This window comes from Oncorhynchus mykiss, chromosome 15, assembly GCF_013265735.2.
Source record: "Oncorhynchus mykiss isolate Arlee chromosome 15, USDA_OmykA_1.1, whole genome shotgun sequence".
Classification (NCBI taxonomy): domain Eukaryota; kingdom Metazoa; phylum Chordata; class Actinopteri; order Salmoniformes; family Salmonidae; genus Oncorhynchus; species Oncorhynchus mykiss.
The window spans coordinates 41,665,008-41,686,253 of record NC_048579.1 but is presented as its reverse complement, the minus strand read 5'-3'; the positions used below and the strand labels follow the sequence as shown (position 1 = coordinate 41,686,253).

At 40.4% G+C, this 21,246-nt stretch overlaps 1 protein-coding gene across 4 annotated transcripts in view; it reads left to right on the top strand.

Annotated features, from left to right (window-relative positions):
* Positions 1-21,246, top strand: part of LOC110490075 (AP-2 complex subunit mu) — a 44,050-nt gene that overhangs the window by 11,123 nt on the left and 11,681 nt on the right. For 2 of the 4 annotated variants that reach the window (XM_021563217.2, XM_021563219.2), the window contains exons 3-7: positions 8,907-9,084; positions 9,176-9,263; positions 14,777-14,859; positions 15,137-15,142; positions 15,909-16,044. In XM_021563217.2, coding sequence (XP_021418892.1) covers positions 8,907-9,084; positions 9,176-9,263; positions 14,777-14,859; positions 15,137-15,142; positions 15,909-16,044 — 491 coding nt within the window. The remainder of the gene's footprint in view (positions 1-8,906; positions 9,085-9,175; positions 9,264-14,776; positions 14,860-15,136; positions 15,143-15,908; positions 16,045-21,246) is intronic. The other 2 variants (XM_021563220.2, XM_021563218.2) reach the window with 1 other exon arrangement.

The following is a 21,246-nucleotide window of genomic DNA, read 5'->3' as shown; positions in this document are numbered from 1 at the left end:
ACACTTTTACAATGCGAGACTATACTGGTAGCTTCCTGCTAAATTGTAGGCTTACTTTCCTGGCTAGCTTACAGCTGAATTCACTAACCTAGTACATTGTTTGTGATAACGCAAGATATACTGATTTCAAAGCTAATTGTCACCAAAAACATTGTTAATCAACTTTTTCAAAAACTCATTCACTTCGTCTCCCTCACCCCCCATGGTTTCCACTAGATTCTATAGCCACATTCTGCTTTGTGAAGGACGTCATTACTTTCTTAGAGACAACGTAAACTTTTATAAAAGAAGAGCTTGCTGCTTCTATGCAAATGTTGATCAGTACAATAAAATAATGTTCTCCTAGCAGTTGCCAATCAAATAAGTCCTAAATGGAAGGAAGGGATTGTTTGTCGTCTGTAGCCCCACGAAATCGGCTCAAACAAGCTCAATAACTCAATGCATGCATACATTCCTATTGAATAATATGCATTTACCTGTATTATGAATAGACCTAGGCAACATCTTGATTTACCCAGTTTATCAGTAGATACATCAAATAAATGACCATTATGTTATTTAGTAGTTAGATTGGTAAAATTGGTAATGTATGATAGTAATATAAAGAAATAGTAAGAGAAGCTTAGGCCTAGCCCCAGAAAGATAGAGATATGCTGACAGCATGCTACGACACCGACAGGCATTTCTTTACCCTTGTCAGATAGGCTACTGCGTCTGCTTTACAGATATATGCGTACAGACGGAGGCAAATTCGTTCATTTTCTTTCCAAATATTTTTTTTTAAAGATAAGCATTATATTGTTAGATTATAGCAGTAACTCTGGTAGGCCTGAACGGGTCTTCCTCACCTCAAGTTCAACTGTCAGAGTCAGTGGGCCCCGGCACTCCAACTTTCTTCATATCATAGGCCTGCAGTAGGGCTATAGCCTAATTATAGCCACACCAGACAAATCCGTCACAAAAGTTTCAAACTTTATTAGGGTAATATCAAAAGTAAGTCAAGTCCATTGTTTATAGGGACAATACAAGCAGACTATTATATTGCAGCAAACACAACATTACATATGGAACTCAATTTGGCAAAAAATAATGTCTCAACGGAATGGTTTAAAACAGGTTATACACTGAGTACAAAACATTAGGAACACCTTCCTAATATTGCATTCCACCCGCTTTTGCCCTCAGAACAGCTTCAATTCGTCAGGGCATGGACCCTACAAGGTGTTGAAAGTGTTCTACAGGGATGCTGGCCCATGTTAACTACAATGCTTTCCACAGTTGTGTCAAGTTGGCTGGATGTCCTTTGAGTGGTGGACCATTCTTGATACACACGGGAAACTGTTGAGCAGTTCTTGACACACTCAAACCGGTGCACCTGGCACCTACAGTGGTTCCTCCTTTAAAAGCTGTGAGCTTACACCGCGGGACTTAGAGGTACCCAGCGTCACGGCTTCATTGCTCCAGACCACCACAAGGGGGAGTTAGAGCACTTATTATGCATTTGGGTCCCAAGGTTTTCATATGACCAATCATATCGAGTGGTTCCAATGACGAATTTGACGTTATGCCACCCGTCGCTGGTGACTTTTCTTCAGCAAAGATGACTGACAAAACATTACGGTGGAAGCAAATGTAAGTAATTATAACGTCATAACAAGTCAAGCAAAACATGTACAATTGAGAGGAATATGTTAGGTAACTTCTTGGTGACAGGGGGCAGTATTTTCACATCTGGATAAAAAGCATGCCCAAATTCAACTGCCTGCTACTCATCCCCAGAAGATAAGATATGCATATTATTAGTAGATTTGGATAGAAAACACTCTGAAGTTTCCAAAACCGTTTGAATCATGTCTGTGAGAAAACAGAACTTATTTAGCAGGCAAAACCCCGAGGGACAAACCATTCCGATTTTGGGGGGGGGTCACTCTCTTTTCAATGAGGTTTCATTGGGAATCCAGATTTCTAAGGGACCTTCTTGCAGTTCCTACCGCTTCCACTGGATGTCACCAGTCTTTAGAAATTGGTTGAGGTTTTTCCTTTGTGTAGTGAAGAAGTAGCCCTGTTCAAAACGAGGGTCACTTCAAGTGTACTGTTAGATAGAGGCGTCAGTTTGTTTTCCTTCTGTATTGAACACAGATCATCCCGTCTTTAAATTTTATGGATTATTTCCGTAAAAAAATACCTAAAGTTGTATTACAAAGGTAGTTTGAAATGTTTTGGTAATGTTTACAGGTAACCTTTGAGATATTTTGTAGTCACATTGCTCAAGTTGGAACCAGTGTTTTTCTGGAACAAATGCGCCAAATAAATGGACATTTTGGATATATATCGACTGAATTAATCGAACAAAGGGACCATTTGTGATGTTTATGGGACATATTGGAGTGCCAACAAAAGAAGCTCGTCAAAGGTAAGGCATGATTTATATTTTTATTTCTGTGTTTTGTGTCGCGCCTGCAGGGTTGAAATATGTTTTCTCGCTTTGTTTACGGAGGTGCCTCCCTCAGATAATAGCATTGTTTGCTTTCGCTGAAAAGCCTTTTTGAAATCTGACATGTTGGCTGGATTCACAACAAGTGTAGCTTTAATTTGGTATCTTACATGTGTGATTTCATGAAAGTTTGATTTTTATAGTAATTTATTTGAATTTGGCGCTCTGCATTTTCACTGGCTTTTGGCCAGGTGGGACGCATATCCCAGAGAGGTTTTTAATGTAGAGACAAACGTTTGTGCATATTATTTTGTTACAAAGTTAATTTACGAAAATCGCTACATTAGCAAGCTAGCTAGTGTTAGGAGATGCAGCTGAAGTAACATGCAGTTGAAGTCAGAAGTTTACATACACCTTAGCCAAATACATTTAAGCTAAGTTTTTCACAGTTCCTGACATCTAATCCTAGTAAAAACTCCCTGTCTTAGGTCAGTTAGGCTCACCACTTTATTTTAAGAACGTGAAATGTCAGAATAATAGTAGAGTGATTTATTTCAGCCTTTTATTTATTTCATCACATTCCCAGTGGGTCAGAAGTTTACATACACTCAATTCGTATTTGGTAGCATTGCCTTTAAATTGTTTAACTTGGGTCAAATGTTTCAGGTAGCCTTCCACAAGCTTCCCACAATAAGTTGGGTGAATTTTGGCCCATTCCTCCTGACAGAGCTGATGTAGCTGAGTCAGGTTTGTTTTAAACCATTCCGTTGCTCTCTCACACTTTTTCAGTTCTGCCCAAACATTGTCTATAGGATTGAGGTCAGGGCTTTGTGATGGCCCCTCAAATACCTTGACATTGTTGTCCTTAAGCCATTTTGCCACGACTTTGGAAGTATGCTTGGGGTCATTGTCCATTTGGAAGACCCATTTGCAACCAAGAGGCTGCGAATTTTTGCAGCTTTTTGTTAAAAATCGCGCAACATTTCAACATCCTGCTACTCATCCCAGGAATATAGTATATGCATATGATTAGTATGTGTGGATAGAAAACACTCTGAAGTTTATAAAACTGGTTAAATCATGTCTGTGACTATAACAGAACGCGTTTAGCAGGAAAAATCCCAAGGAAAACTGTTCACAAAAAAAACCCCAAAAATATCCCTCCGCCAGTCTCTGTATTGTCTATGGCAAGGGAAAATAGATATGTTTACAATGCCTACAGCTTCCACACGATGTCGCCAGTACTGTCAATTGATTTTAAATTAATCCTTGGTAAAATGAGGAATAGGCACTTCCTGTCGTCGAGCACACCACAGGAAGTTATGAGAGAGAATGTGGACCATGATTTCAAAACGTGCTGCTATTGAATACAGATCGCTCCGTGATCAATTTGATCGATTATTAACTTTTACTAATACCTAAAGTTGGATTAAAAAAGTAGTTTGAAGTGTTTTGTCAAAGTTTTTATAGGTAACTTTTTAAATAAAAAAAAATGACGTTTTGGAACGGTGCTTTTTCATGGATCAGACGGGCTTCATAAATGGACATTTTGGGTATATATGGACGGATTTAATCGGAAAAAAGACCCAATTGTGATGTTTATGGGACATATAGGAGTGCCAACAAAGAAGCTTGTCAAAGGTAATGAATGTTTTATATTTTATTTCTGCGTTTTGTGTAGCGCCGGCTACGGTAATTATTTTGTTCAGGTCCCCTTTGGTTATTTCGGGGGTTGCATGCTATCAGATAATAGCTTCTCATGCTTTTGCCGAAAAGCATTTAAAAATCTGACATGTTGGCTAGATTCACAACGAGTGTAGCTTTAATTGAGTACCCTGCATGTGTGTTTTAATGAAAGTTTGAGTTGTATCGAGTACTATTAGTTGTCACTCGGAAATTTCCGCTGATGTCCGCTGATGTTGATCCCTGTACAGGGACAGCAGCCGTAATTGTGATGGCCCCTCCTATACCTTGACTTTGTTGTCCTTAAGCCATTTTGCCACGACTTTGGGGTCATGCTTGGGGTCATTGTCCATTTGCTTCAATATATGTTGTGTGAGATGTTGCTTCAATATATCAACATCATTTTCCTAACTCATGATGCCAGCAAAGCACCCCCACAACATGATGCTGCCATCCCCATGCTTCACGGTTGGGATGGTGTTCTTCGGCTTGCAAGATTCCCCCTATTCATCCAAACACAACGATGGTCACTATGGCCAAACAGTTCTATTTTTGTTTCATCAGACCAGAGGACATTTCTCCAAAAAGTATGATCTTTGTCCCCATGTGCAGTTGCAAACCGTAGTCTGGCTTTTTTATGGCGGTTTTGTAGCAGTGGTTTCTTCCTTGCTGAGCGGCCTTTCAGGTTATGTCGATATAGGACTCATTTTACTGTGGATATACAGTGGGGCAAAAAAGTATTTAGTCAGCCACCAATTGTGCAAGTTCTCCCACATAAAAAGATGAGAGATGCCTGTAATTTTCATCATAGGTACACTTCACCTATGACAGACACAAAATCACATTGTAGGATTTTTAATGAATTTATTTGCAAATTATGGTGGAAAATAAATATTTGGTCACCTACAAACAAGCTGATTTCTGTCTCTCACAGACCTGTAACTTCTTCTTTAAGAAACTCCTCTGTCCTCTACTCGTTACCTGTATTAATGGCACCTGTTTGAACTTGTTATCAGTATAAAAGACACCTGTCCACAACCTCAAAAAGTCACACTCCAAACTCCACTATGGCCAAGACCAAAGAGCTGTCAAAGGACACCAGAAACAAAATTGTAGACCTGCACCAGGCTGGGAAGACTGAATCTGCAATAGGTAATCAGCTTGGTTTGAAGAAATCACTGTGGGAGCAATTATTAGGAAATGGAAGACATACAAGACCATTGATAATCTCCCTCGATCTGGGGCTCCACGCAAGATCTCACCCCGTGGGGTCTACGGGAACTATGGGAATAAATATCACTGATTTACAGAAATATTGGAACAAAGTTGTCTAATGAAGGCAAACAATTTAGAATCCTCCAATACTGTAGCCTACTCCTGATCGTCACGTTGTACAGCGCCATATTTTCCATTCCATCCTAGCAGAAACCCCGAGGGTTTCGTTTTTCATTTTTCTCAGAATAGAAACACCATGGTATTTATCAATTTCTTAAAGCCAAATTTCTTAAAATCAATCCCTTATACTATGTAATTACAAGAAAGGTTTTAAATTCTCTGGTAATGCCAATATGGAAGACTATCAAATGCTTCTCAAATATGCCCTCTGGTGGTCAAACTAGCAATAACTTGCAATAATAGAAGAAATGTCTGACAATTAAATAACCTGCTACAGAATGCTGCTGCAGCAGCACGCAAGGTGTGCTGCAGTATGACACAACTTTTAAGGAGCAACCACTGGACTACCATACTCTGGTCAAAGGTACTTAAATATTTACTTGCCCATTCACCCTCTGGATGGCACACACACAATCCATGTCTCGAGGCTTAAAAATCCTTTAACATGTTTTCTCCCCTTCATCTACACCAGTGGTCACCAACCTTTTTTGTCAATCACTTTTTGAGTCCTCCGTTGACACTGACTAAAAGGGGACACCGCCTTCTAGCTGATGGCAACTCGAGTCGCACCGCATTATTTCTGCGTCATGCACAAATTCATGTTGTTACTCCTATGACCAGAGAAAGTTAAATATTCCTTAATATAAAAAAGGCCCAAGCTGCTAATAACAACAAGGGAAGCCTATAGATACACTTTCCTACTCATTCATTGTAAAATGGGCACACGTTGCCTACCCGGCGTCAGGACAGCTGAATCAGGTGCACCAACCGCATGAGACTAACTTTAAAAAATTGTAATGCTAGGTTTATCGTTGGTTTTTTTACAGAAATGTTTGGCCATCGACTGAATGCTTTGGAGATCGACCGGTTGGTGACCACTGATCTACACTGATTGAAGTGGATTTAACAGGTGACATCAATACAGCTTTCACCCGGATTCACCTTTTCATTCTCAAGGAAAGAGCAGGTGTTCCTAATGCTTTGTACACTCAGTGTATTGCAGCAATTACCAACAAATGCTAGTGCCAACCGTACCCAAAAAATGACAGCAGTCGGTTAATGTTATTTATTTACAACTGACTTTCATATAACTAGGAGCAAACAATTATAATAAGGAGCAAACAATTAAAAAGACAGATCTCACTTAATTTTGCCAACAAAAATGTCTCAACAGAATGAAACACAACAAGTGCATATTTAAAGAGCTGGAGAGCTCTTGTTTTACCTCAATGAAAAAGGCCAGGGCTTTTCTCTCTCCCTCTCTCTCTCTCTCGCAGCAGGCGCATGCACGTAAGACAGCGCATAAGGAGTGAGATAATGGTGCTTAATTAAGCATGACATCGGGATGCCTGCTACAATTTTATTTCATAGCTTTTCTTTGTTTTGCCGGTGTTAGGTTCTAAATATCAGAGTAAGAACTCGACGGACATTATGAAAGCTTTAACCAAGTTTATCCATCCCAAAGGATCGAACAGCTGAACAGACAAAGACATATTCACACAAGCACTGATATTTAATCATTTCTCCTATGCTGAGTCTCCTGCACATCTGAACAGCCAATGGATCTCTGTTGCTAGACAGAACCTTAGTGATATCTGTTCTTCCTCACTTCATCTGACCTCTGCCCAAATGGCTCACTCCTCCAACTCATGGCTGTCATGGTGACTGGTACCAGACTTTCTCTTCTCCCAGAGGATCCCTCCCATATGATCCCTGATGGCGAACAATAACATATGCTGACATCATGTAAACGTTATACATTACCCTTTCTCCCTCAGTGACATGAATAAGTATATTTAAATTCTCAGAACCCAACACCGGCTAATGGAAACACTGGTGTGCTTGCACCCGCCTTTCGTGTATGTCTCCCTAACCCTCTGCCCTGATTCCCATTTGTAATTATCCATCTCCTTTCCCTCTTCTGTTCCTCCTCATCTTTTCTGTTTCTGTCCACCCTTTTTGCTGATACCATTTCTCTCCATGTCCATCGTCTTGTCCATTGGCTACCGTAGGAATAGGTAAGATGATATGCTTGCTTGGCAACTGATCATCTCCTGACTGCAAGTGTCTTGCCGGGCCTGCCAGCTGCAGTGACAACCCCCTATTAAAGCCGGGTTTCTTTTTCTCCAGATGTAGGCCACTCCAGGACATTGACATGCTTCTTACGGAGCCACTCCTTAGTTGCCCTGGCTGTGTGTTTCGGATCGTTGTCATGCTGGAAGACCCAGCCACGACCCATCTTCAATGCTTTTACTGAGGGAAGGAGGTTGTTGGCCAAGCTCTCGCGATACATGGCCCCATCCATCCTTCCCTCAATACGGTGCAGTTGTCCTGTCCCCTTTGCAGAAAAGCATCCCCAAAGAATGATGTTTCCACCTCAATGCTTCACAGTTGGGATGGTGTTCTTGCGGTTGTACTCATCCTTCTTCTTCCTCCAAACACGGCGAGTGGAGTTTAGATCAAAAAGCTATATTTTTGTCTCATCAGACCACATGACCGTCTCCCATTCCTCCTCTGGATCATCCAGATGGTCATTGGCAAACTTCAGACGGTCCTGGACATGCGCTGGCTTGAGCAGGGGGACATTGCGTGCGCTGCAGGATTTTAATCCATGACGGCGTAGTGTGTTACTAATGGCTTTCTTTGAGACTGTGGTCCCAGCTCTCTTCAGGTCATTGACCAGGTCCTGCCGTGTAGTTCTGGGCTGATCCCTCACCTTCCTCATGATCATTGATGCCCCACGAGGTGAGATCTTGCATGGAACCCCAGACCGAGGGTGATTGACCGTCATCTTGAACTTCTTCCATTTTCTAATAATTGCGCCAACCGTTGTTGCCTTCTCACCAAGCTGCTTGCCTATTGTCCTGTAGCCCATCCCAGCCTTGTGCAGGTCTACAATTTTAGTCCTGATGTCCTTACACAGCTCTCTGGTCTTGGCCATTGTGGAGAGGTTGGAGTCTGTTTGATTGAGTGTGTGGACAGGTAACGAGTTCAAACAGGTGCAGTTAATACAGGTAATGAGTGGAGAAAAGGAGGGCTTCTTAAAGAAAATCTAACAGGTCTGTGAGCTGGAATTCTTACTGGTTGGTAGGTGATCAAATACTTATGTCATGCAATTTATTTACTTAAAAATCATACAATGTGATTTTCTGGATTTTTGATTTAGATTCCGTCTCACAGTTGAAGTGTACCTATGATAAAAATTACAGACCTTTACATGCTTTGTAAGCAGGAAAACCTGCAAAATCGTCAGTTTATCAAATACTTGTTCTCCCCACTGTAAATGTCTCTAACACCTTGGTTCCTCTTCCGTGTGTGTGCTTGCTGCTCAAGGTCTAGCTTTTTAATGTCTCTAACAACCCCCTCCCTTTCTTTTCTGTATTTGTGTATCCAGGCGCAACGCAGTGGATGCGTTCCGCGTGAACGTGATCCATGCACGGCAGCAGGTGCGCTCGCCGGTCACCAACATTGCCCGCACCAGTTTCTTCCACGTCAAGCGCTCCAACATCTGGCTGGCGGCGGTCACCAAGCAGAATGTCAACGCCGCCATGGTGTTCGAGTTCCTCTACAAGGTATATTTATTCGTGTTGTATGTATTGGCTGGCGCAATAGAATGTTCTTCCTTGGGGATTAATAAATAACTGTATTTTATCTCATCTTAAGATGTGCGACGTCATGACAGCCTACTTCGGCAAGATCAGCGAGGAGAACATCAAGAACAACTTTGTGCTGATCTACGAGCTGCTGGACGGTAAAGGAAGCCTTTTCTTTTGCCACTCTTTTAGGATATCGTCTGGAAAGAGTTGTCTTGAAAGAGCAGAGCTGATGTGTCAATCATCTAGTGTGTGTGTGTGTGTGTGTGTGTGTGTTAGGGATGGGCATTTGAATTGATTGCCGTATTTAAATAATATTTCAAAAAATGTGGATATCCCGATAATTGAAATGCATGTTTTAAATATGATATATATACAGTGGGGCAAAAAATTATTTAGTCAGCCACCAATTGTGCAAGTTCTCCCACTTAAGAAGATGAGAGGCGCCTGTAATTTTCATCATAGGTACACTTAAACTATGACAGACAAAATTAGGAAAAAAATTCCAGAAAATCACATTGTAGGATTTTTTAATGAATTTATTTGCAAATTGTGGTGGAAAATAAGTATTTGGTCAATAACAAAAGTTTATCTCAATACTTTGTTATATACCCTTTGTTGGCAATGACAGAGGTCAAACGTTTTCTGTAAGTCTTCACAAGGTTTTCACATACTGTTGCTGGTATTTTGGCCCATTCCTCCATGCAGATCTCCTCTAGAGCAGCGATGTTTTGGGGCTGTTGCTGGGCAACACGGACTTTCAACTCCCTCCAAAGATTTTTTTATGGGGTTGAGATCTGGAGACTGGCTAGGCCACTCCAGGACCTTGAAATGCTTCTTACGAAGCCACTCCTTCGTTGCCCTGGCGGTGTGTTTGGGATCATTGTCATGCTGAAAGACCCAGCCACGTTTCATCTTCAATGCCCTTGCTGATGGAAGGAGGTTTTCACTCAAAATCTCACGATACATGGCCCCATTCATTCTTTCCTTTACACGGATCAGTCATCCTGGTCCCCTTGCAGAAAAACAGCCCCAAAGCATGATGTTTCCACCCCCATGCTTCACAGTAGGTATGGTGTTCTTTGGATGCAACTCAGCATTCTTTGTCCTCCAAACACGACGAGTTGAGTTTTTACCAAAAAGTTATATTTTGGTTTCATCTGACCATATGACATTCTCCCAATCTTCTTCTGGATCATCCAAATGCTCTCTAGCAAACTTCAGATGGGCCTGGACATGTACTGGCTTAAGCAGGGGGACACGTCTGGCACTGCAGGATTTGAGTCCCTGGCGGCGTAGTGTGTTAGTGATGGTAGGCTTTGTTACTTTGGTCCCAGCTCTCTGCAGGTCATTCACTAGGTCCCCCCGTGTGGTTCTGGGATTTTTGCTCACCTTTCTTGTGATCATTTTGACCCCACGGGGTGAGATCTTGCGTGGAGCCCCAGATCGAGGGAGATTATAAGTGGTCTTGTATGTCTTCCATTTCCTAATAACTGCTTCCACAGTTGATTTCTTCAAACCAAGCTGCTTACCTATTGCAGATTCAGTCTTCTCAGCCTGGTGCAGGTCTACAATTTTGTTTCTGGTGTCCTTTGACAGCTCTTTGGTCTTGGCCATAATGGAGTTTGGAGTGTGACTTTTTGAGGTTGTGGACAGGTGTCTTTTATACTGATAACAAGTTCAGACAGGTGCCATTAATACAGGTAACGAGTGGAGGACAGAGGAGCCTCTTAAAGAAGAAATTACAGGTCTCTGAGAGCCAGAAATCTTGCTTGTTTGTAGGTGACCAAATACTTTTTTTCCACCATAATTTGCAAATAAATTCATTAAAAATCCTACAATGTGATTTTCTGGATTTTTTTCCCTCATTTAGTCTGTCATAGTTGAAGTGTACCTATGATGAAAATTACAGGCCTCTCTCATCTTTTTAAGTGGGAGAAGTTGCACAATTGATGGCTGACTAAATACTTTTTTGCCCCACTGTATTTTCTTACTTCAATGGGGGCGCTACTCAGGAAAGAGCCGGTGCACTCTGCTTGTTGTTTTTAGCAGAAGGGTGGGGGAGGGGTGGGATAGGGCCAGGGGCCAGTGTGTGAGATGGAGGACACATATTGCAGCGATAGGTTATCTATCATCTCATCTGTTATTGTCTTGTCTTGACAGCATCAAATCGATGTAAAGAAAAGCTAGCTAGCAAGGCTAATTGAGGCTATTTTGCTGCGCTCTTCGTCCTTGTCTACAAAAACAGCCTTACCTGTTGGTTGATCATTGTAGCCTGCTCCTTCTCATTTAGCTAACTTCATTCCATAATTGTAATTTCATTTTGAATTGATTTAGAAATCTACCACTTTACTTGCGACACATGGAGCCTCTGAATGTAGTGCTGCTTTGATTGCCCGACCAATAGCAAGTTACAAAGTGTGTAGGCTACCGGTATGTCTTTTTTATAGGGTGCACTCATAAAAAGTGTCATAAAAATCATTTTCACTAACATTTCGATTGTCATGGTCTATCCTTATATATGTAGCAATTAGGGCTGCCCCCGACATAAAAAAGTGATGTTCTTTCGATCAATCAATTGGTCGACATTTTTAATCGTGTATTTTTCCATATATTGAAACATCCTATGCGTTTTAATCAAATCGACTATATTCACTGAGCTTGCCTTGTGCTTTAAGCACACACTTAGATTAAATTATTAAGACACATAAATTACTAGTGGGAGTCGACCAGCAATTGATTTGATTGAGCTGGGCCAGGCTCAGACTTTATGATGTTAAAAGAAAAGTAACTGCTCGAGACAGAGTGACCTCCTTGAACATCCGTTGTCAATTTATCCAATCAGTTATTGTTTTCTTGCGCAAACCGTGAGCAACACCTGTCAAACTCAGACAGACATTTCTCAAAACACGGGGATGTCGAGTCGCATGAGACTAATATTATCAGAGGACATTGGCGTTCACTAACAAACATTAGGTTATTCTGGCTGGAATTGTTACTCTCCTGACATGTAAAAATGACTGACATGGCAGTTTCGGATGGAACAAAAATTACAGTTGAGGTGTTTTGTGCTTGTGCACATAATTACATTACCCGACCTCTCCCATTTAAAACGAATCCTGTCCAAGTAGGGCATAATTGAGCCTGACCTATAGCCAGAGCCGGTCTTTGCCGTTCTGCCGCCATAGGCAAGAACAAAAAATGCCGCCTCCCGCAATACTAAAATAGTCCCAGTAAGCAAAATTACATTGAAAAGAAATACGTAAATACGTTTTGTCCAGACGGTGAAGTTAGATTCAATTTTTTTTTCTGAAAGAAAGATCAAACCGTGTTTTCTGTATGTTTAAAATATATATTTTACAGGACGCTGAAAAACACGTTTTTTCCCGGACGTTGATATCAGGTTAATTTTTGGTTCCTTTTTGGTTATACGAGGCTGCTATACTAAGGTCTACTAATGATAATGACATGGTTGTTATACAAGGCTGCTATACTAAGGTCTACTAATGATAATGACATGGTTGTTATACAAGGCTGCTATACTAAGGTCTACTAATGATAATGACATGGTTGTTATACAAGGCTGCTATACTAAGGTCTACTAATGATAATGACATGGTTGTTATACAAGGCTGCTATACTAAGGTCTACTAATGATAATGACATGGTTGTTATACAAGGCTGCTATACTAAGGTCTACTAATGATAATGACATTACCTACAGCTCCATGGTTGTTATTCAAGGCTGCTATACTAAGGTCTACTAATGATAATGACATGGTTGTTATACAAGGCTGCTATACTAAGGTCTACTAATGATAATGACATTACCTACAGCTCCATGGTTGTTATTCAAGGCTGCTATACTAAGGTATACTAATGATAATGACATGGTTGTTATACAAGGCTGCTATACTAAGGTCTACTAATGACAATGACATTACCTATAGCTCCATGGTTGTTATACAAGGCTGCTATACTAAGGTCTACTAATAATAATGACATTACCTACAGCTCCATGGTTGTTATACAAGGCTGCTATACTAAGGTCTACTAATGATAATGACATGGTTGTTATACAAGGCTGCTATACTAAGGTCTACTAATGATAATGACATTACCTACAGCTCCATGGTTAGTATAGCAGCCTTGTATAACAACCATGGAGCTGTAGGTAATGTCATTATCATTAGTAGACCTTAGTATAGCAGCCTTGTATAACAACCATGGAGCTATAGGTAATGTCATTGTCATTAGTAGACCTTAGTATAGCAGCCTTGTATAACAAGGTCTACTAATGATAATGACATTACCTACAGCTCCATGGTTGTTATACAAGGCTGCTATACTAAGGTCTACTAATGATAATGACATGGTGGTTATACAAGGCTGCTATACTAAGGTCTATTAATGATAATGACATTACCTACAGCGACCACTATCCAACGAGGGAGACAGCGCATTTGTTATAATCTAATTTTTATTAGTGTCGCACCATTGTTCTTATGTAATATAACCATATAGAATTTCAGTAGCAGGTCTTAGACTGGTGGACTGTGTCATCCTCATGACCTCCACAATGGGTCAGTCCACTCAGCGCGAATCAGACTGGTGTCTTGTACACCATTATTTATTTTTTTGCTACTGCTCGACTAAAGAAATCTCGCTCGACCAACAGCCTATCGAGCAAACAATCGACTAGTCGGCTAAATGGGGTAAGCCCTTGTAGCAATATCACATAGATCATTTCATTTTGGACAGTCTTTTCATTGAAAAAATAGTCTTTTTTCCCCAAAAAAGTAATCGAATACTAAAATCCGTTCAGATATTAGAATAGTTTAATAACTGTGCCCATCCCTAGTGTGTGTGCTCTCATTTGCAGCATGTTATTTCCCCAATCGTTTTACAACAACCTAATAAACTTTACAGGAATTCCACACAATCGTCATGCCACATCTTGAAGTGGTTCTCTCGTGCTGCCGTCAGCCTTTCTGCTGTGCTGTTGTTTTTTTAGGTTTAGATTTTTGTGACTTTTAAGCAAGAAAATCTCAACCTAAAGAAAATATAGCGCCGGCAGATGTCGAGGTGTGCTGTGTGACGGTGACAGACATTGCAGACTTGCTAATATCCACTCAAGATATTGGTGATATTATGATTGCTTTTCTTTTCAAAAATTACTTTTCACATTTTTTTTTTAAATAAATGTTTTATACAGATAGTGACATAGAATTCTGGTGGTGAAAGGTGGAGAGGTTGTGTCTAAGGCAGTTGGCCAGATTTAAAATCTATGCCCTGCCTGTGCACGTGTGCCAGAGGCTGCGGCATTACCCCTAGACCAGCCAGGCCACATATTCATTTTCTTTAGGTGAATAGCAATATACAGAAAATGCAGCTGTGGAAATGTTTTAAAAACGTACAAGTACAACTTTCTTCTGATCTATGATGTTTGGGAAAGACAATATTGTTTTTTTAATTCATGAGAGTAACGGTTGGAAACAACCCCTCTCCTCCCCTGCAACCATTTCCCAGATCGTCACTCATGTTCAACACGGTCTCTGAATTTACCTGGTCAAATAAGGGTTACATAAAATAAGATGGTGTTTCTTTGTGAGCCCATCTGGTGAGCTCATAGCAGAAGTGTGTGGTCTCACGGTCCCCTTGTCCCTTGTAGAGATCCTGGACTTTGGCTACCCCCAGAACTCGGAGACTGGCGCACTGAAGACCTTCATCACTCAAACGGGCATCAAGAGCCAGGTGGGCACCATGACCATTATTTTAAGTTCTCTCATTTCCAGTTTGGACTGCGTGGTAGTCACACTGTAGTATACCTTTTCAGCTGTTGATGTTGGGTATGAGGGATGGCTTCGGTCAGAGCTGATGACAGTGATGAATTCGATGTAGACTTGTGTAATGTATTTTTCTCTTGCTCGCTCGCTTTCTGTGTGTGTCTGTCTCTCTGTCTCTCGGTGTCTGTCTCTCTGTCTTTGTGCTACGTGGCTGCCGTTTATCCCTTGGTCATTTCATTCTCCAGCACCATGTGAGTACTCTCCCTTTTGATTGGTTGTTTAAAGGCAGACTCGGCTGTTTAACAACTTGCACAGAGGGGTGACTGTCTCCTTACGGATATAATATGACCAACATATTGCAGAGTCCAACTTTACAGATTGAGTTGTCGTTAGAATTACCCAGGTGAAAAGTGTTAACAGGCATAACAATCTGGCATGGGGCGACAGGTAGCCTAATGGTTAGATCGTTGGGCCAGTAACCGAAAGGTTGCTGGATTGAATCCCCAAGCTGACACGGTGAACATTTGTCGTTCTGCCCCTGAAGAAGGCCGATAACCCACTGTTCCCCGAAAGGCCGTCATTGTAAATAAGAATTTGTTCTTAACTGACTTGCCTGGTTAAATAAATAAAAAATGACATTCTCATTTTCTCTCTCCCTGATCTCTTTCCCTACTTTTCTTCCTCACTGTCCTTTTACCCTCTTCTCTTTTTCTCCATCCCTCTTCTCTCTTTCCTCCTCCTTGTCCTCTCTCTGTCAATCCCTTTTTTTCTCTACTCCTCCCTGTCCTTTTCCTCTCTGTCCATCCCTCCTTTTTACCCTCTTTCCTTGTCTTTTTCCTCTCTTTATCAACCACTTGTTTCTCTCTCCTCCCTGTCCATTTCCTCTCTGTCCATCCCTCCCTTTTACCCTCTTTCCTTGTCTTTTTCCTCTCTTTATCAACCACTTGTTTCTCTCTCCTCCCTGTCCTTTTCCTCTCTCTGTCTATCCCTCCCTTTTCTCCCTCTCTCTGTCTCCAGTCCAAGGAGGAGCAGTCTCAGATCACCAGTCAGGTGACTGGGCAGATCGGCTGGCGTCGCGAGGGCATCAAGTACCGTCGCAACGAGCTCTTCCTGGATGTGCTGGAGAGCGTCAACCTGCTGATGTCCCCACAAGGTAAAACCGATGTGTGTGTTTTGCAGCAAGGACTTTGTAACACTGCTGTACTGAAACAAATCAACAAAGACAAACGTACACTGGACTGGTCTTGGGCCTTGCTTGAATTAATACATTCTATTGGACATGTTTAAAATGCATATAGAGGTGACTAATTAATGTGAGGACAACGATACTTAAAAATGATAGAGAATTTTAAAAACAATGAAGTCTTCCAACTTATTTCCATATTGGTCCTCGTTATCACGTGGGCAGCAAGAATGGACCGTTTGGGCAAGACTGGCTGTGCATTGGGCACTTCAAAGGCACTTCACATTCGATACTTTTGGAAAATACATACAACACACTTTTTTTTTGTTCTGGCTCTGTATGTTAGCACTTTGGATATGAAATGGTATAATGACAGACTGGTTGAAGTGCAGACTGTCAGCATTAATTGTAGTGTATTTTCATCCATATCGGGTAAACCGTTTAAATTACAATATTAAAAAAAAAAAAAAACTTTTTCTTTTTTTTTTTTTTTCTTTTTTTTTTTTTACATAGTTTTTAGTGGACCAAACGTATTTGGACAAATTCACTTATGTGTATTAAAGTAGTCAAGTATAGTTTTGGCCCATATTCCTAGCATGCAATGATTACATCAAGCTTGTAACTCTACAAACTGTTGTCTGCATTTTCTGTTTGTTTTGGTTGTTTCAGATTATTTTGTGCCCAATAGAAATTAATGATAAATAATGTACAGTTGAAGTCGGAAGTTTACATACACCTTAACCTAATACATTTAAACTCACTTTTTCACAATTCCTGACATTTAATCCCAGTAAAAATTCCCTTTTTTAGGTCAGTTAGGATCACCACTTTATTTTAAGAATGTGAAATGTCAGAATAATAGTGGAGTGATTTATTTCAGCTTTTATTTCTTACATCACATTCCCAGTGGGTCAGAAGTTTACATGCACTCAATTAGTATTTGGATGCATTGCCTTTAAATTGTTTAACTTGGGTCAAACGTTTTGGGTAGCCTTCCACAAGCTTCCCACAATAAGTTGGGCGAATTTTGGCCCATTCCTCCTGACAGAGCTGATGTAAAAGAGTCAGGTTTGTAGGCCTCCTTGCTCGCACACACTTTTTCATTTCTGCCCACAAATGTTCACATTTTCTAAATTTTCTAAGGGATTGAGGTCAGGGCTTTGTGATGGCCACTCCAATAACTTTGGAAGTATGCTTGGGATCATTGTCCATTTGGAAGACCAATTTGCGACCAAGATTTAACTTCCTGACTGATGTCTTGAGATGTTGCTTCAATATATCCACATATTTTTTCTTTCTCATGATGCCATCTATTTTGTGAAGTGCACCAGTCCCTCCTGCAGCAAAGCACCCCCACAACATGATGCTGCCACCCCCGTGCTTCATGGTTGGGACGGTGTTCTTGAGCTTGCAAGCCTCCCCCTTTTTCCTCCAAACATAATGATGATCACAACTATTTTTGTTTCATCAAACCAGAGGACATTTCTCCAAAAAGTAAGATCTTTGTCCCCATGTGCAGTTGCAAACTGTCTGGCTTTTTTTATGGCTGTCTTGTAGCAGTGGCTTCTTTCTTGCTGAGCAGCCTTTCAGGTTATGTCAATATAGGACTTGTTTTACTGTGGATATAGATACTTTTGTACCTGTTTCCTCCAGCATCTTCACAAGGTCCTTTGCTGTTGTTCTGGGATTGATTTGCACTTTTCGCACCAAAGTACGTTCATCTCTAGGAGACAGAACACGTCTCCTTCCTGAGCGGTATGACGGCTGCGTGGTCCCATGGTATTTATACTTGCGTACTATTGTTTGTACAGATGAATGTGGTACCTTCAGGCATTTGGAAATTGCTCTCAAGGATGAACCAGACTTGTGGAGGTCTACAATGCTTTTTCTGGGGTCTTGGCTGATTTCTTTGATTTTCCCAAGCAAAGAGACCTTGAAATACATCCACAGATACACCTCCAATTGACTCAAATGATGTCAATTAGCCTATCAGAAGCTTCTAAAGCCATGACATTATTGGCTTGAATTTTCCAAGCTGTTTTAAAGGCACAGTCAGCTTAGTGTATGTAAACTTCTGACCCACTGGAATTGTGATACAGTGAATTATAAGTGAAATAATCTGTCTGTAAACAATTGTTGGAAAAATTACTTGTGTCATGCACAAAGAAGATATCCTAACCGACTTGCCAAAACTATAGTTTGTTAACGGTAGCGTCCCACCTCGCCAACAGCCAGTGAAAGTGCAGGGCGCCAAATTCAAAACAACAAATCTCCTAATTAAAATTCCTCAAGCATGCAAGTATTTTACACCATTTTAAAGATAAACTTCTCGTTAATCCAGCCACAGTGTCTGGTTTCAAAAAGGCTTTACGGCGAAAGCACACCAAAGGATTATGTTAGGTAAGCACCAAGTCACAGAAAAACACAGCCATTTTTCCAGTCAAAGCGGTCACAAAAAGCAGAAATATAGATCAAATTAATCACTAACCTTTATGATAACAGTCATAGGACGTTACACAATACATGTATGTTTTGTTCGATAAAGTTCATATTTATATCCAAAAATGTGAGTTTACTTTGGCGTGTTATGTTCAGTAGTTCCGAAACATCCGGTGATTTTGCAGAGAGCCACATCAATTTACAGAAATACTCATCATAAATATTGCTGAAAATACAAGTGTTATGCATGGAACTTTAGATAAACATCTCCTTAAAGCAACCGCTGTGTCAGAATTCAAAAAGGATTTACCGAAAATGCACACCATGCAATAATCTGAGTACAGCGCTCAGACAACAAAACAGCCATACAGATATCCGCCATGTTGTGCAGTCAACAGAAGTCAGAAATAGCATTAGAAATATTCACTTACCTTTGATGATCTTCATCAGAATGCACTCCCACCAGGAGTCCCAGTTCCACAATAAATGTTTGATTTGTTTGATAAAGTCCATTTATTTCCAAATACCTCCTTTTTGTTTGCGCGTTTAGTACACAATCCAAACTCACGTCCAAGTGAAAGTTCAGACGAAAAGTTATATTACAGTTCGTAGAAACATGTCAAACGATGTATAGAATCAATCTTTAGGGTGTTTTTATCATAAATCTTCAATAATGTTCCAACTGGAGAATTCATTTGTCTGTAGAATTGCAATGGAACGCAAGCTACCTCTCACGAGAACGCCGCGTGGTCAGATCATGGCACTCTGGCAGACCTCTGACTCATTCAGCTCTCATTCCCCCTTCCTCCTCAGTAGAAGCATCAAACAAGGTTCTAAAGAGTGTTGACATCTAGTGGAAGCCTTAGGAAGTGCAATATGACCCGATATACACTGTATATTCGATAGGCAATGACTTGAAAAACTACAAACCTCAGATTTCCCACTTCCTGGTTGGATTTTTTTCTCAGGTTTTTGCCTGCCAAATGAGTTCTGTTATACTCAGACATCATTCAAACAGTTTTAGAAACTTCAGAGTGTTTTCTATCTAAAAATACTAATTATATTCATAATTAATTCATTTATGGCTGAGTAGCAGGCAGTTTACTCTGGGCACCTTTTTAATTCAGCTACTTAATACTGCCCCCCAGTCCCAAAGAAGTTAACAAGGAACTTGTGGAGTGGTTGAAAAGCTAGTTTTAATGACTCCAACCTAAGTGTATGTAAACTTCCGACTTCAACTGTATTTTCATTTTGGAGTTACTTTTATTGTAAATAAAAATATGTTTCTAAACACTTTTACATTAATGTGGATGCTACCATGATGACGGATAGTCCTGAATTAATTGTGAATAGAGAGGAGTGAGAAAGTTAGACTTAAAAATATCAAACCCCCAAGACATGCTAAGCTCTCACCATTACAATAACATAACAGGGTAGCATTTTTTTTTTTGGGGGGGGTGATATTTATGCATCTTTCTCACTCATTATTCACTATGTGTAAAGGCTTTCATCAGAAGAAGAGGAATCGTCAGACCAAAATGCAGCGGGATACATGTTCATCTTTATTGTAAGGAACTGAACACTGAATACAAAAATAACAAAAGGAAAACCCGAAACAGTCCTGCAAGATGAAACAAACACTAAACAGAAATACAACTACCCACAACTAAAAGTGGGAAAACAGGCTACCTAAGTATGATTCCCAATCAGAGACAACGATAGACAGCTGTCCCTGATTGAGAACCATACCCGACCGAAACATAGAAATACAAAACCTAGACATACAAACATAGAATGCCCACCCAAATCACACCCTGACCAAACAAAAATAGAAACATACAAAGCAATCTACGGTCAGGGCGTGACACTATGTTAGCATCCACATTAAATGTAGAAGTGTTTAGAAACACATTCTATTCTTATTTACAATAAAAGGGACTCCGAAATGACAAAATACATGATTTACTGTTCATTTGTATTGGGCACAAAAATCAAAACAAGTTTGTGACTCTACAATCTTGATGTAATTGTTGCGTGCTAGGAATATGGGACCAAATACTAAACTTTTGACTACTTTAATAAACATAAGTGAATTTGTCCCAATACTTTCAGTCCCCTAAAATGGGGGGGACTATGTACTAAAAGTGCTGTAATTTCTAAACGGTTCCCCCGAAATGGATGAAAAAGACAGTCTGCATGTTAACCTCATAGTCATTGTATTGTTTCAAATTCATAGTGCTGGAGTACAGAGCCAAAACAACAAAGTATGTGTCACTGTCCAATACTTTTGGAGCTCACTATATATGCACAATCTACAATCACCAAGACTAGATAAGGTCAGTGATCCAATGATCTATCATGATCTCACATTACAAAGACTAGGCTACTAGGCTTTACAGTTGCGGCCAAATATATTGTCAACCTTGCACTTTTTGTAAAAATTTCCCTAATTCTTCTAAAATAAGTTGAAATGGAAAAACACTTTTGGTCTCCACACCATGTTATCGGATTTTCAGCATTGCAGAACCAAGTGCATTTTTTGTAAACTCAGTTTAGAAAATAAAGACAAATGGCATGGACAAATTTAGTGGCACCCCGGAGCTTGTTGCACAGCCTTTGGCCAAGATTACTGCAGACAAATGCTTTAATGAGCTTGCTGTACCTTTCTGCTATCAATTTGGCAGCAACAAACTGCTCTAATTCTTTTTTGAGAGGTGCCCTCCACCAGATCTC